Below are 17,116 nucleotides of genomic sequence, written 5' to 3' on the forward strand. Positions count from 1 at the left end.
CCTGACATCCATCTGCTTGGCCCAATTAAGGACGTACTCCACAGGAAGCAGTATGAGGATGATGGGAAGATTATTGGCGCAGCAAGACGTTGGCTCCAGTGTCGACCAGTATAACGGTACCATGCAGGCGTACAGCCCCCCCCCCCCTTAGTAAGGTGACGTACGGCCGTCACATTGAAGGGAAATTATGTTGAAAGTAGTGTTTTGTAGCCAAAAGAGTGGGGGAACACTCTGGTGTATTGGAATCCTGGGTAAAACCAACCTGCTTTTAGAACAAAATTTACTGCATTTCTTACCGAGCGTGACTTATATACTGAGCTACCAAAGCCTTCATTGCAAAGTCGCAGAACCCCTTGCCTTAGAGAAAAACAATTGTCTACTCATAGCACCATGCAGCATGGGCTGTATTAACATTAATGAAGCGTGAAGGAAGTATCTAAAATATGATTAGAAACAATGCATTAATTGTTGCAAAAATTCTTAGACCTATACTGTTTTAACCACAGGAGTTTGAGGCTAACAACTCAGAAGCTCTGCTCCAGGTAGTGATCATGGTTCCCCACAGCAAATGAACACTAAACCGTGTCGCCAGTTCCCATTTCCACTAGTGAATTGCAGTAACATACCTCATGATTTAAATAACGAAATCCTGAATCAGCTGCTTATGTTTTTCATGCTTAGGGCAACGAGTATCGAGGATTTATTCTCATTTTCAAGCTCATTTCTGCTGTTTTTTTTTTTTTTTTGGTAAGTTTCATATGTGTTGTTTTCTACCTCTGTTGCATTGTGCAATAGAGGCAGAAAGATACACATGTAAACGTCACAAAAAGTTATCCACTACATGCAGTTCCCTTCATGATGTTCGTTTGGAAACTGCTTAAGATGGACCTGTATTCATTGGCAGCAACAATTCCTGTCATGTTTGGAACTGATCGTCATTAATAAGCTGTGATATGTACCTCTGTTCCCTGTCAGTTATGATCTTTTTGTAATCACTGTTCTTAAATCATGTTACATGGCTGTAAGCAGTACACTGTTTCTTTTCGACATGTTGGACAGACCATGTTGGTACAGTAACAAATTGGGAACTTCATCCATGGTGTGAACATGGTCACTTCCAAACATGACAGCTCCTTATGTGTAAATTGGAGGAGGAGTGGGAGAAAGGAAAGGAAAATGAAGGGATTAGTGACGTCAGCTGCATCAGAACCTTATGTGGAATCAGCAGCGATGAGTGAAATTATGTGCCAGGCTGGGATTCGAACCTGTGATCTCCTGCTTACTAGGCAGTTGCGTTGACCATTGTGGCACCCAAAACCCAGTGCATATCACAACTGCATAGGCTATCTTGACACACCTCTCAGCCAACCCACAATCCCATCTAGTACCACACCGCATATCTGTAGTCCCTGTCCATGTCTTACATGCTCACTACTCAAAGATTCCTGCAGGATGTTGGACATACTTCTAAATCTGTACCAAAGAAGGTGGATTTGTTACCCATCCAAACAAACCAATTACTCATATATGAATGTGTGGTGTCTGTTCTTTCGGACATGTCTGAAAGAAGAGACACCATGCATTCATATAAATGATAGCTGCTTTTTGCCATTTTGCCACATCTCCACAGTGGCCCATCTTACTGAGCTGCTTTGTATAAACAATTGGCACATACACACCACTTCACTGACATAGGTTACATCATTTGTGATGGGCCACATGATCATCTGGTGCCAGTTGTACTCAATCAGCAGTGCTCCTAAGCAACAAGTGTGCACGTTTAAGAGGATAAATAATGTGATGTCACTGCCAGACACCACACTTGCTAGGGGGTAGCCTTTAAATCGGCCGCGATCCGTTAGTATACATCGGACCCGCGTGTCGCCACTATCAGTGATTGCAGACCGAGCGCTGCCACATGGCAGGTCTAGTCTAGAGAGACTCGCTAGCACTCGCCCCAGTTATACAGCCAACTTTGCTAGCAATGGTTCACTGTCTACATACGCTCTCATTTGCCGAGACGACAGTTTAGCATAGCCTTCAGCTACGTCATCTGCTACGACGTAGCAAGGCACCATATTCAGTCACTATGTCTTCTGAACAGATCATATTGACTCATGTACCATCAAGAGCAACGTTCATCGTTAATGGATTAAAGTTAAGTATCAAACTAATATCGTCCATTTTCTTAATTCTAATTCCTTGTCATGTTCCAGATCTCACGTCAGTATCTTTGTTCCCTCCTCACGCCAGACTGCGTGAGCTAAAATGCGTGCATTTCAGCCTCCTCTAGTAACACGGTGTTGGCTCTTCAGCCAACACAACAAATAACATTTTATCTGTTGAGCTTATGTTCAGCCCTGCTGAGTCAGTTGCTGCCAATAACTGTGCAGCCAATACAACTATATGATTTATAAATTTATGGACCATTTGATTAGATTCCAAAGATGATCATTTAGGTGCATACTGAAGATATAAGTAATAAAGTCTATTGTTGAAACATTCAGAATGCTCCTAAAATGGTATGACTCATTGTGTTCAGGAGAACTTTGTATTACGTAGTATATGTGCCCATGAAGTGGTACACATGGGGATGTTCCAGCAGGAAATAGCATGTTCATATTTTATGATGCATTCAGCTTCATCATAACACCTGAACCATACCATAATAAAATACCACATAGCATACCAAAGACACCACTATTTTCTACATTAGGCCATGATTTTAGGAGGTCTGCAACATATCTCAGCTCTATCATCAGCTTGTACTGTCTGTAGTCTTGGTTCATTGTATGAAGCTATTTTTCCCAGTCATCAAGGGACCAATCATTAAAATCATCTCACCTGAGGAGTAACGACACAATGACAGCCAATGATTTCAAGGGGTCTGCAAAATGTCTAAAACCTACCATCAGGTTGTAGTATATGGACTCTTGTTTCATTGTATGAACTCATTTGTTTCCAGCCTTCAAGGAACCAGTGATTGGAGTCACTTCAATTAAAGAGTGCAGACACTATCCTTGGCCTTCTACTGCAATATTTTGTCAGTCTGACATAACTGCCCTGATTTCATAAGTCCCCCATTTAATGTGGATATTATTTTATGCAATATTGCTTGTCTGTTGGAATGGACAATTGTTCACAGATATTGCAGTCACATTCAGTAGATATGGTTGGATACACAATGTCTACAGTGGAAAGAGATGCACACTTAATACTGTGAGTCAAGGAATTCTGCATCTGCTTATAAACTTTAAATATGTACTGTCTCATCACTTCACTCCACATGATATTCCACATAAAAATTGATAATATACATTGTGCAGCGATATTCTCAATACAAGGCATTTTGTAACACATGCAGGAGTTCAGTTGAAGGATCCACTCTGCTTATTTGTAGCTGACATCTTTCATGTGATGATATTGCTACTACATTGCAAGTATTTTTATGCTTTTGTCCATTAGCATCTAGTATGTAAGTCTGATTCTGAATAATATAGGTCCATCATGAAATATCAATATGCATTTCTAAAAATCAGTGACATTTTCTCCATGGTGTTTTTTGAAACCCCTATCACCTATCGAGGACTCTGTAATTCATTAGGAAGAACTGACCAGTAGTATATAATTTTCCACTTACACAATTAAACAGATAAAACAATAAGTTACACTCTCCCACATTTGTTAACATATTGTGAGAAAGAATGATCATAATTTACTATGTATCTGGGAATTACTACATTTGTGACAAACTACCATAGCAGAATATTATTAAAGGATCTCTCCTAGAAATATAAGAAATTTTGGTTGTACAATAAGGCTGCCAGAGGCACGGTACACTTGTTGAGAAGAATTGGATGGATATGGATAATAGCAAAATAAAGACCCAAATATTAATTTCTTTCCTCAAATCCTTACATAAAGGAAAATCAAGGAATGACGTCATTTTTCTGAGAGATACAATGATTCATGACACTAATCACTAACAGTGATGCTAAAAAGTACCTGAAAGCATTAAAACTATAAGTGTCTTGACAACAAAAAATACCTGTCGCAAAAAATATGTACAAAATTTGCAAATTAATTAACTCATTTTCTAATCATAATACACAGAATGTGACTTTCATTGGTGAGTTGGTGTAGCATAAATGCTGAAAAATCTTAACTGGCAGGCAGTCTAAGGAGGATGAGCCTTGACAGTGTTGTGCTGTCTTTGAATCCTCTGATTGCCTCATGTCTTGGTAGGAGGCATGTGTGCTGAAATAATTCACTCAGTTTATCACTGTTTGCAAGTGAGGAAAAGGTGGTACGCTGCTCCGGTTGGCAAGTTGGTGTTGGTACAAGGCAGCAGCAGGTATGGAATGCGTGGCCAGTCTGTTCACATGGTGGCCATTGGAGCCTCTTGCTGTAATTGGAGTCATATCCATGATAGCAATGATTGTGTCCGGTTTCTGGGTTTTGGCGAGGGAGTGCATGAGCAATTTGCTTTCTGGAATGTTCTGCCACATGCAGTTTGGATGTTGGTGGCTGGAATATTGCTTTTAATGATGGCAGATGGAGTACTGAAGAAGTTAGGATGTGTATTGTGTTTATTCCCTCTGTGAACCTCACCAGTGGAGTTTGAAAGATGTGGTTAGTTCAAAAAGGGGTCCACTACTCAGGAACGCTCATCTTCAATAATTTGCCAGCAAACATATAAAATTTAGTTACAAATAAAGATCAGTTTAAAAGGAGCCTGAAAGACTTACTAGTGGCCAACTCCTTCTACTCCACTGACGAATTTTTTAATAGAAACAAATGATGTATTGTATATATTCATACTATTAGTATTGTTATTTCAGCTTAAAAAAATTGACATCTTCCACATCCACAAGGATCTCCTCAGCATGGATCTATGGAACAAAAAACTAATCTAATCTAATCTGCAGTTACTGTAACCTATTTGAAACTGTGAGTGGAAATTTGCCGATTTGCTTACTGATTTCCATTTATGCGTATATAAGAAGTTTTGTACTGGCAGCTGGTCTGTTAGAACCTCTGAGTTAATATTGGGTTACATGAAGGTTTCCTTAGATGGGCCACTGATTGAAGTGGCAAATTTGCCTTTGAACAGTTCTGCCCTGATTCTGCTGGTGGTGTTTAATGTGCATTGGTTTTTCCATTTGTTGTTCTTTAGCTTTAAGTCATTCCTACCTGTTGTATGTTCTGAACAGTGTTGAATCAGCTTTTGAAATTTTAGACTACTGTTCTTTTAAATTTATTTTAGATAGGTTAAATCTTGAGGGTCTCCAACCTCACTCTCAATTGTAAATGTTAAGCCTAAAGTCCATGCCAGGCAGGTAAGCTTCTGTTTATTATTTTGTAGTTTCAAAAGAACATTTTATGTCTGTTGGTAAATCTGCTATTGGTTATCACAAGTGTTTTATCCTTTTATGTTAGCAGTTTTAGTACAATAACTGAAATTTCTGCTTGCAGTTAAAAAGTTAAAGCCTTATTCGCTTAACTTAGAATTAAGTATTCCCTTAGCCAATGTTACATTACTTTAATGGCTTTATTAGGTTTTGAAAGACATGAACATCTTATTGCCAGAGCTCTTGACTTAAGTGCCATAATGTGTATGCTATTTGTTGACAGTCTCTGCTTCTGAACCATGACATTGTAACTGACATGACACTTGCCCACATTCAATGTCTATTGGTATTTCAGTCTGTGCCCGGTGGCCGTTAGCTCTCACTGAAGTTTTGATTCCAACTTCAGATTTTAAGTTTTCCATAGATTATATTTGACGGGTGGTTTTAAGTAACTGCTTTTTTGAGCTTGCCATGTCCTGAGATGTAATGTAACAAACCTAAGAATCTATTTTCTGTACTCAAGATTACAAATATTTACTGTATTTAAGTTTTTGAACATTTAAATTTCATCTGTCATTCACTGTTCTTGATAGTCAGCTTGGCCTAACTTGGTTCCACAGTTCTTACAACTCAATGCCAGAGTACCAGACTGATTGTTGTTCTTGTTTGTTGTGTAATTTAATGTAGGAACCTTTACTTAATTCCACCATAATACTTTTGTGGATTTTATTTAAGGGTCTTAAAACTCTAATGGGTTTTATGCCCCTTCAAAGTTTGCATGACATTAACTTGTTGTCTACTGTGTTTTAAGAGTTGCACCTGGGGTCGGGGAGAGGGGGGTGTTAGATGGCTTCGGCCTACTTATTGTGATAAACAGTAGTCATTTCAATGATTGTTTCTCTGTTTTAAATTTGTTTGTGCAAGTGAAGCTTGTTCTTTAAACTGATATTTCTCTTGTCTTAAAGACTGCTTGTGTAAGAGAGACTTGCTGTTAATTATTATATATCAAGTGCAAGAGAAGGTTGTGGTTTTAATTATCATCCTGTTTGCTGACATATTTTGAAATAAATTTGTAATTTATTAAGGAAAAATGATGCACTCAGCCTGGGTTCACCCTTCCAAGTCTCCTGTCCTTTGTCATTGTATGTTTGAACACTTCAGGAGACACTCTGTCTTGCAAAAACTGGCCTACACAATTTCAGAAACCATAGTCAGGTTGCAAAGTACAAATCTCCTTCAGTATTGTTGATATCCATCTTATAAAGACTATGAATATGAAAATAGGCAGATAACAGGCCCATACAAACTATTATCATGAAGGAAGTGAAATTTTAACATATAGGGTGCAATAAAATATAGCCTCTGTCTTACACTTTGTAAAAAATCAGGCAGCAAATTTACATAATACTAATTTATGTGATACCAATGTCCAATATTAACTGTTTTGCTGTGGATGAACAAGATTTTGACCATCAATGGAAGGAAGAGACTGTGAGTAACCAATATGTCACACAAATACTGTAACTTTTACTTGCACCATAGCACTAGAATAGATATTGTTATCATATTAGTTAATTAAAGACAAATGTTATAATTACTAGAGTCATAGTATATGAAGATGGATTTTCTCCAGAAAACATATGACAACTAAACACACTGTTTTACTTGTCTGTTCCTGCAACAAGACACCTCTGGACAAAAGTCCCTATTCATACCATTATCTATCCAGCAATTTCTCCATGTCTCAGGAGTCTCTATAGAAGATTTCGAAATATACTGTATGTTATGATCCAAAATATTTCTGCTTAAGTGAATGGCTTGTTGTAACTGCTTTTATAATTCACAATTTTATGCAGCCACGGATTTTCTGTTACTTAAAAGTTTATCTCTGGACAAGACAAATAGTACATTTTGAGACACATGATATTTTTCATACTGGTATTTCTCTTTCTTTCCAAATTCTTTAATTCTGTCATTTAAAAATAGTCACGTGTTTTGATGAAGAAAACAAAAGTATTTACCTTTTTAATAAGGGCTGCTACACCTGTCAGTGCACCCTTGTCTCTTCCACTTCCCTTGTAGCCATGAATAAGCACTTTAAGTGGTTTACTGTGATTAAAGTTAGTACTCTGCAGTGAACCATTCCCATAGTCAATAACCTCCTGAGCAGTTGTGTTGGCACGAGTGAATAGCCAGAATTTTGTATCTACACTTTCAGGTGATTCTGGCACTTTCATGAATGCTGAATGCTTTTTTGGCATTGCAAAACAACCCACATCATCTAAAATACACAAAATATGGATATTAGACAAGAAAATGTATTTGATAAGAGAAAAAGTAGATTGTTTAACAGTATGCACAATACATCAGAAACATAAAAGTATTGTTAAATTAAGAAACATCAGTGTATTCAATTATATAAGTGGTACAATGTTTCCTGTCTTTCAAGCTCTTTTCTTTCATTACTCTGTGTTAAGTGAGATTTAGTGAACACTATCTATGTTATCATACAATCAATATCGAAACTACTTCCCGTGGTAAAGTACCATACAGATTCACTGACAGGCACTGCTACTTAATATTTTTCATTCATTGCACTTATTCAGATGGAAGTGTAGTGTTTTCTTTCTGCTTCTAGTATTTTATTTGCAGGTGCAACTGGAAATAACTGTGTTTTTTGCAACAGTTTCATGTGTAAAGTTCATATGGAGCATCTAACATAAAGGTAATAAATAGTAATAAAATTGCTGCTCTTGTCATGATTCAGTGCATTGACAGACAACTTTCTGGAAAACCGCAAGCATGACATTTAACACTGACTGATAAGGTAACAAGTAATGCTAATGAAAAATAGCAATGTATCATTAAATCTACACAAAAAATGAATTAAAAAACAAGCAATTTTTCACGTGTCTCTCCAATGATCTAGAAAAGAAAAAAATGTATAGTGGTGCCATACTAACAAGGAGCACCTTTGACATCAAATGCTCAGAACCACACAAAACAGTGCTTACAGTAACACTCGCTCATAAAACAGTGGTCTGTCATTTCCATTCAAAATGTTGCATCCTACCACAAGCGACATTTTAATAGAGAGAAACAAAGTAACAGGATATTAACTACCATAAGAGGAAAACTATACATAATTCAGTGACATTATTGTATCATTACATCTTCAGCCAACAATGACAAGAACACAAAACACAAATATCCTAGACACCTGATAGTACTTATATCAGTGCTCATAGTGCAGCTGTGGGATTTCGATGACGTGGGTAAAATGAAGTGGCAGAGAACAACATGCACACATTACTAAAGACATGTTTTTACATTAAGAATCACTTTCACATTGAAGCAGTCCAGTAGCAAGTGCCAAATTAAATACATATTCGGATGATGATAGGGATTTTCTCCACCCAGGACTGGGTGTTTGTGTTGTCCTCATCATTTCATCGTTCATAAAGGTGATGAGATTGGACTGTGTAAAGATTGGGAATTTGTGCGGGTGCTGATAACAGCACTTTTGAGCACCCTGCAAACCAAATATCATCATCGTCATCATCAGATGATGATGATATGGGTATGTCAACATTGCAACCTTTCTTTCGTCAAGCATACTGCAACATAGGCTTATAATTTAGTGAAGAAAACTGATTGTAAATTGCAGAGTGAAGTATATTTCTGAATTATTAAATTATATAGTATACCCATGAAATCTCTGCCCTTGACCCCAATTTAATTTCCATATTCAGCATGTCACAAATTTGTCCCTAATATTTGGACCAAATTCACAGAACTAATTCTCTTAATGATATCACTATACACAGTTTTCACAGCAGCCTGCATGCAAACCCTCCAAGAGACACATTTGTACTGCAACTATACCATTCACATAACTTGAGCACTTGTTAGTGCAGCTACAAAATGCCACCATCTTATGGTGCTAGCAGACAAGTGTGGAGTTTCATGTGGAAATGGCACAGATCACTGTTGTTTTTATGATTGGTTGTTAGTCTTAGCATGATTTTTGTGGTTCTGAGTGTTTAAGGTCAAAGATGTCCCACATCAGAACAAAAAAATTATTTAAAATATTATATGTTTCAAGACCGTAGTGGCCAACACACACTCATATGGAACACACTTCCTCAACCATTCATATTGCTATATTTTCCATAGAGTATTCTAAAGTCACCTGATGTGAGGTCTGTGTATGACTTCCAGAGAGGATGCTGTGAGCCACAAGGAATAGGTTTTGAGGTCACAAACCCTGTGCACTGACCACCTGGGCCAACATAATGCTGGCTTCAATTTATTGTTTAAGTGGTACTGCACTTTACAGTAGTATCCTAGTGCCATTTATTGTCCACTGTGTGGTTTCCAGGATTATGAGTTTTACTCTCTGGACTTTGCCAATGCCTGATGCCACAAGACTCAAGTTTAGACTTGGTATGAGATAGGTTTTCCTCATAGATTGATTGCTTCAGCTTGTGAAGAACTTATGTGCATTAAGTTTTATGTAGTGTGCTGACTACAAAATGGATGTTGCTCAGAATTATTTTCTAAAATGTTAGTTCAAAAATAGTGAAGCAGTTGTGCTCATAAATAGCTTTGTCAATTGAATATTATATTCTGAATGTCACAAGGCTTCGCCATTTCAAAATTTTTATTGTAAAAAATTGTGTGTTGTGCATTTGTCTGAAACTGCATTAAAATGTGCACACTATTAAGTTTATCAAGATGCCATTTGTAACAAATTTTTGTGTGAAATTCTCATACTGGTAATCCGGAATTTAATGACAGCATTACCCAGTAGAAGCCATATACAAGTTCTTTGCATAAAATAATTTAAGCCGGAATTTTTGGAATTCTGATATTTGTCCTTTATACGAATGTGAAATATAAATAACTGTGCTTGATTTAATTCTAATTTTGGTATGCTGCAGCAGATTTTTAGGGTTGAGTAGTCTAGCATCTGTGTGACTTCATGAATGAAGATTTTCATAATCTACCAATGTCTTTCTATTTTGTGCATGTGGATAGCACTCTATTGTTCTCTATCTGGGGCTCTCCTAGGTGAGCAGTTACAAAGTTGAGCAATACTAAAATCACAGAAAATTATGAAAATAAAATAATAATATTGAATATCATTAAGCAGAGATATAAAACAATTTGCTAAAGCATATAATCATGTAAATAATGACTGAAAATGATTTAATCCATAATCTGTAGTACCTGCAAGCAATGTCACTGATTATTATAGTATTAGGCTGAAAGCCACTAAATTACAATAAAATACATCTTATAACAACACACAGTTGTGCATCCAACACAATGCTATTGCTTCCTACCATTTAGTATGAAGTGAGTAGTGCAGTATGCTAAAAATGATTTAATCCATAATCTGTAGTACCTGCAAGCAATGTCACTGATTATTATAGTATTAGGCTGAAAGCCACTAAATTACAATAAAATACATCTTATAACAACACACAGTTGTGCATCCAACACAATGCTATTGCTTCCTACCATTTAGTATGAAGTGAGTAGTGCAGTATGCTAATTAAGGACTAAAATTTCTTTTGGGTAAATGATATTAAAATGTGTTTGGCAAAGGGTTACTTAAACAGAATAAAAGTACATGTATCAAGCACTGGTTAAGACAAGCGCACCCCTCTTAATGTTCTGTATAAATTCATTTTGTGAACTACACACTTCAAAAGCCCCACAAACCATGAACATTGTTGAGGATGGGTGACTCATATGCCTCAGTGATACAGACAGCTGTACCATTGATGCAACCACAAGAAGGGGTATCTGTGGAGAGAATAGACTAATCCTGAATAGAAACAGAAGCCTAATCAGTAGCTGCAGGGGCAACAGTCTGTATGACTGGCTGATACGACCTAGAAGCATTAGCCAACATGGCCTTGCTATGATAGTACAGTGAACAGCTGAACGCAAGAGGAAAGTACAGCTGCTATTTTTCCTGAAGTCAGACAGCTCTATTTCTTCTTCATAATCTCCTCTTCTTCTCTGGCAAGTTCACCAGCCCTCATAATTAATCTGTGAGGTGAGATGATCCAGGGCTGGCTCGACTCCCCATCTCCTGGCTGTGGCACACTGATGCACTCAGCTATCTGGGTGGATCTTCAGTAAAGTATTCCAGGGGTAAAATAGTCTGTTATTCAGATCTCCAGGTAGGAACTTCACAGAAGGATGTCATCATCAGGAAAATCAAAACTTGCATTCTAAAGGTCACAGCATGGAATGCTACATCCCTTAATGAGGTAGGTAGGTAAGAGAATTTAAAAAAGTAAATGTATAGTTTGAAGTCAGATAGAGTGGGAATTACTGAAGTGTGGTGGCAGAAAGACCAAGGCTTCTGGTAAGGTAAGTGTTATAAATACAAACTTAAATTACGGTAATGCAGGAGTGGGTCCAATAACGGATAAAATTATAGGCATGCATGCAAGCTTCTATAAACACAATAGCAAACACATTATCATAGCTTACACATGAAGCCAACACAAACCACAATAGTACAAGTTTATATGACAACAAGCTCTGTAGATGATGAAGAGTTTGATAGAATATGTGATGACATGAAAGAAATTGTTCAGGCAGTTCAGAGAGGTGAAAATTTTATTGTGGTGGATATTTGGAATCAGTAGTAAGAGAAGGAAGAGAAACAAAAACCATAGAAGAATATAGACTGGAACTAAATGAATGAAAGAGCAAGCTGCCGAGAAGGACTTTGCACACAACATAATTTAACCATCACAAATACTTCATTCAAAACTCATGAAAGGAGGCTGTATACATAGTAGAGATATTGAGACATAGGAAGATTTCAGACAGATGATAAGACAAAGATTTCTAAGCCAGGTTATAAAGTTGCCAACCACTCCCAGAGGAAGATGTAGGCTATGACCATAATTTGGGCATGAACTGTAGATTAAAACCGAAGAAATTGCATTAATGTACGATATTAAGAGGTGAATTTGGATTAGTTGAAGAAACCAGAGGTTTTTCACAGTTTCAAAGGGATCATTAGTGAACAACTGACTGAGATAAGGGTAAGGAACATGACAAGAGATGAATGGGCAGGCATGAGCGATGGAATAATGAAGGAAAGGAGAAAATATAAAAACACAGGAAATGAAGTTGATAAAAGGGAACGTAGACATGAACAAAATGAGACTGACAGGAAGTGCAAAATGGCAAAGCAGTAATAACTAGACAAGAAATGCAGGGGTCTAGAAGCATGCACATCTAGGGGAAAGATACAGCCTTATTCCACAAATCAACTTGTGTGTGGTGGAGAGTACTTCGTGTACTACAATCACTTCCTGCTTTTCCTGTAACAGTCATGAAAGGTTCATGGCAAGAATGATGCTGGTAAGTTTCCATGAGGGCTCAGATCTCTCCAATTTTATCTTCATGGTATATACCTAGGAATAAGGAATTATTTGTTTACTCTTCTAGGAACTTACGCTTTCAGAACTTTTAACAATAAACCACACAGTTATGCTTCTCTTGCAGCATCTGCCACTGGAGTTGGTTGATCATCACCATGTCACTTTCGTGCTTACTAAATGAACTCATAATGAAAAATGCTGCTTTTCTTTGGGTCTTCTCTATTTCATCTGTTAATCCTATTTGGCAAGGACGCCACACTGATGAGCAATGTTCGTGCAGTGGTTGAGCAAGGGTTTTGTAAGCTGCCTCCTTTGTTCATGGACTACATTTCCTGAAGATTGTTGTAATGAATCTCAGGCTGGCATCTGCATTTCATGTAATATATGTTTTATGTGGTTGTTCACCTTTAATTCACTCTGTATGCTGACTCCTAAATATTTTTAGAAGTAACTGCATCCAGTGATTGCTCTGCAATCATGTAATCGTATGATAATTATTTATCTTTATGCTCAATTGCAGCTCCCTGCACCAAACGTCAATCCTTTGCATGTCTTCTCGCATTTCACTAAATTTTTTTAGATTTTTTACATATCTGTATACAACAGCATGATCTGAAAAAACCTCATGGAACTTCCAATGTTGTTTACTAAGACACTTATATATATTGTAAAAAGTAATGGACTTGTAACACCGCCTTGGGGTACACCTGATGTTACTTTTTTTGTCTGAAGACTTCTCTTCATTGAGAATGAAACCTAGTTGTGCACATGTACCATTTCTGGAACACAGGGGACATTGTTCTCCTTGAGTAAACAAACCATCCAGAAGCACTAGGCTGATTTAATGACCCTTGTGTAAACGAAGTGCTCATTTGGGTGCATTTATTGTTTATTTATGACATAATTAATGGACAATAACTGTTAAAATAAAATCAGTTAATGAACAATAACTGCCATGATAATTACCATAATTTTTGGACAAGATGGCAGCTGAAAGGGGGGGGGGGGAGGAGAGACTTGGGTGTATGTTTACCCAGATGTTCAGATTCTTTTTTCTTGAAGTGGCAACTGTTATTTTAATGATGGTAATTTATGACTCAAAAACAGTGAGGTCTCCCACACTGCCACCCCCACTGCCCCCAACATTGAGAATGAAACCTAGTTGTGCACATGTACCATTTCTGGAACACAGGGGACATTGTTCTCCTTGAGTAAACAAGGAGAATGAAACCTAGTTGTGCACATGTACCATTTCTGGAACACAGGGGACATTGTTCTCCTTGAGTAAACAAACCACCCAGAAGCACTAGGCTGATTTAATGACCCTTGTGTAAACGAAGTGCTCATTTGGGTGCATCCCCATCACTGTCCCTGCCCCTTCTTAGTGCCCTAGCATCCTGAGACTGTCATACTTAATGTGTACCTTGCTCAAGCTCCAACAGCAGCAGTAGCATCAGTTAATTCAGATGATATTGCAAATTTCTAGCATAGTATAGCACCCAGTGGCACTGGCATAGTTTTTGCAAATGTTTGGCATCCAGTGCTATTTTCTACAACAAACAGTGCTATTGATGGTTTCATGGTTAATTTTACTTATTCTTTTAGGACAATGCATATTTCATTGTTATTTTACTGATTTTCCAACACTTTTTAAGAAGATAGACATAAATATGGGTTTATTATCTCTTTTTCCCACTTTGTAAGATGATACACAGAAATATGGGCTTCATGACTATTTTTACCAAATTTTCTTAAGACAACACACATAATTATGGGTTTTGCTGCTACTTGTTTGATTTTCAGGAAACATATGTCCATATGACACTATTTACAGTTTTTCGGCAAGTTTTATCGATTTTTTCCTGAGTATTCTACAAATGTATACTCTTTCAACAAGACACACTTCAATAAATACAGAGCTTTAAACGTATAATAGCTAACACCACAGTGCATACCCTGAAAGCACACTAACATATGACACTGCTTACAGTACTTAAAAGTTCTGTTGATTCTCTCTGCAAATAGCCAGCTTTTTCAGGAAGATAAACCACAACAGGAAATACATATTTTGCTTAAAATGAACATATCCCATTGCACTTTTAGTTTGTGCCCCCTAACATTATATGATTATATCTGATGTGTAAAAAAAATATATCAGCATGAACATTTCTACAGAGAAAAGGTATATAATTCACTTCATTCACTAATATGCTCCAAACTTGTGCTGCTACCACTGGGGTAACAACAGGGGAGCTATGCAGTGTACTTAAAAACATAATTTTCCATATTCCTCAGTGTTTCCTACCACACAGTACAGCATCCTTCAATGTGATCAAAGTGATTTTCTTGATATCACAGATGACATGGAAAGGGGGCAACAATTACTTCTTGAATTAAAAAGAAAAAGAAAAAAAGAAGAGTGTGACAGGACCTTCCTAGTCCATACTCACTCTACCACTTTATAGCCACAACTGAACCTTCCACCACTGCTCCTTGAAGCTTGCCTGCCACACATATGTCAATAAAAAGGACAGTAAGAGTTTAGAGTCCAAATTGTCTTGACTGGCAGCTGGGCTCTCCACACCACTCCTCCCCCAGCACCCGGGGGTCGGAGAAGCAAGGAGCCTGCCATTATGAGCGATGAGCATATCTCAATTTAAAAACCAATAGTGCACCTCCTTTCCACTAGCCCTACATATTCAAGCAGATGGCATGTATACAAATGTGCACCCCTTATAGTCGCTTGAAGAGTGATAAAAAAAAATTCTGAACACTTCTGCCATGCAACTGCAGGTTCAGCACTTGCATGCGTATTGTCTCTGCTTCCACAAATCACTACTGCATGCATGGTATGTCAACAGGCAGTCTTAAATTCACTCACACATATTAAGAATTTTTTAATCTAACTCATCTATTAGTTTCTGTAGTTAAATGCTGTTAATATGCCATCACCCTGGTACATTTTGCACCATAGCAAAACACATACAGTAAGCTTTGTTACATCATTTGCAGTATGTTTTGTAGATGAGTGATGATGTCATTTCAGTAGTGTATGTTCCAGTTATGGCAGATGGCTCTCCCTTCATGTCAGTTCCACTATCATGTTACACACTACAATTTTTGCATCTTATACCTGATAGCTGATATGCTACTAGTTCATGTCACAAGCAGTATCTTAAAATCCAGCATCAGAAATAAACATTTTTCTATCAGAAAAGATTTTAATTATGGATTAAAATCAATCCCATTACATGTGCTTAGAGTTTTTGGTAGTTTGTTACACCATTAAACAAAATCAAACCATTGACATATAGACTCTGAGCTGTCATTTTTAATTTTGTTCTTTTCCCAGAGAAGCTATATTTCATTCTAGTGTTGTGATCATGTGCATCACTTCACTTAGTATCATTAGTTTGTAGACTCATAAAAAGGTAACTAAGCTAAATATTGGTTTTGTTGGTTGTGCTCGACAGCTTTGAGAAAGCATAGAAATGACACATTGGAACATATGTAACTGTTGAATATTTTTTTTTTTTTTTTTTACATCCAGCTTCTGTCTCAGACCATTTGTCATACCTCTTGCGCTACATTACAGATACAGGACAAGCTTAATGCAGAAAGGATATTTGAAAATTGTGGTAATATATACAAAATGCACCATGTTGTAATGTACAAAATACTTAGTTTCTCTTAATAACAGGTGCCACATATATCTCAAAAAACAGTTGTCAAATGTAACATTTGTAAGTAATATTTTGTTATTCAAAGGTAGATGCATCGAGTCCCCATCACACAACTATACAAACAATATATAAAATGAAATGGTAAATAATTGCTGTTACAACTAGTATTACCTTTGTTTTACAATACTCCATGCATCTACCTTTACAACAAAATTTTATTTACAAATGTTATATTTTGTCAACTGTTTTAGGAGCTACATGTAACACCTGTTATTGACAAAACTGTGAGTATTGTGCATCCCTTACTAAAATGTGTATTGTGTATATACTACTACAATTTTTAGATGTCGCCTTTGCATGAGACTCATTACTCCCCCGCATGGGGCCCCGTGGCCAATAATGCCATACGATCATTTTTGTATCCATAACATTTTACAACAGGTTCTGGAAAATGCTCTCTAACCTAAATTGGCCGTACGGTACAACAAGTGTTACAATATGTCATTTCTATCATTTAAATATGTCTAGAGAATACATTGTTTGCCGCACAAACACTTCACGCCATGAGTCTATAGGGCCTATCCTGTGTATAAGTTTTATTTCTTGTTTCTGTAACAGCAGTAGTCAATTTCAATGGACATCAGTTGTATAGCCCCATGATTCA

At 37.1% G+C, this 17,116-nt stretch overlaps 1 protein-coding gene across 1 annotated transcript in view; it reads right to left on the reverse strand.

Annotated features, from left to right (window-relative positions):
- Window positions 1-17,116, reverse strand: part of LOC126471552 (pancreatic lipase-related protein 2-like) — a 133,026-nt gene that overhangs the window by 100,889 nt on the left and 15,021 nt on the right. Inside the window, exon 3 of the mRNA XM_050099779.1 lies at window positions 7,373-7,632. Within this exon, the coding sequence (XP_049955736.1) occupies window positions 7,373-7,632 (260 nt within the window). The remainder of the gene's footprint in view (window positions 1-7,372; window positions 7,633-17,116) is intronic.

The sequence above is a fragment of the Schistocerca serialis genome, chromosome 3 (genome assembly GCF_023864345.2).
Source record: "Schistocerca serialis cubense isolate TAMUIC-IGC-003099 chromosome 3, iqSchSeri2.2, whole genome shotgun sequence".
NCBI lineage: Eukaryota > Metazoa > Arthropoda > Insecta > Orthoptera > Acrididae > Schistocerca > Schistocerca serialis.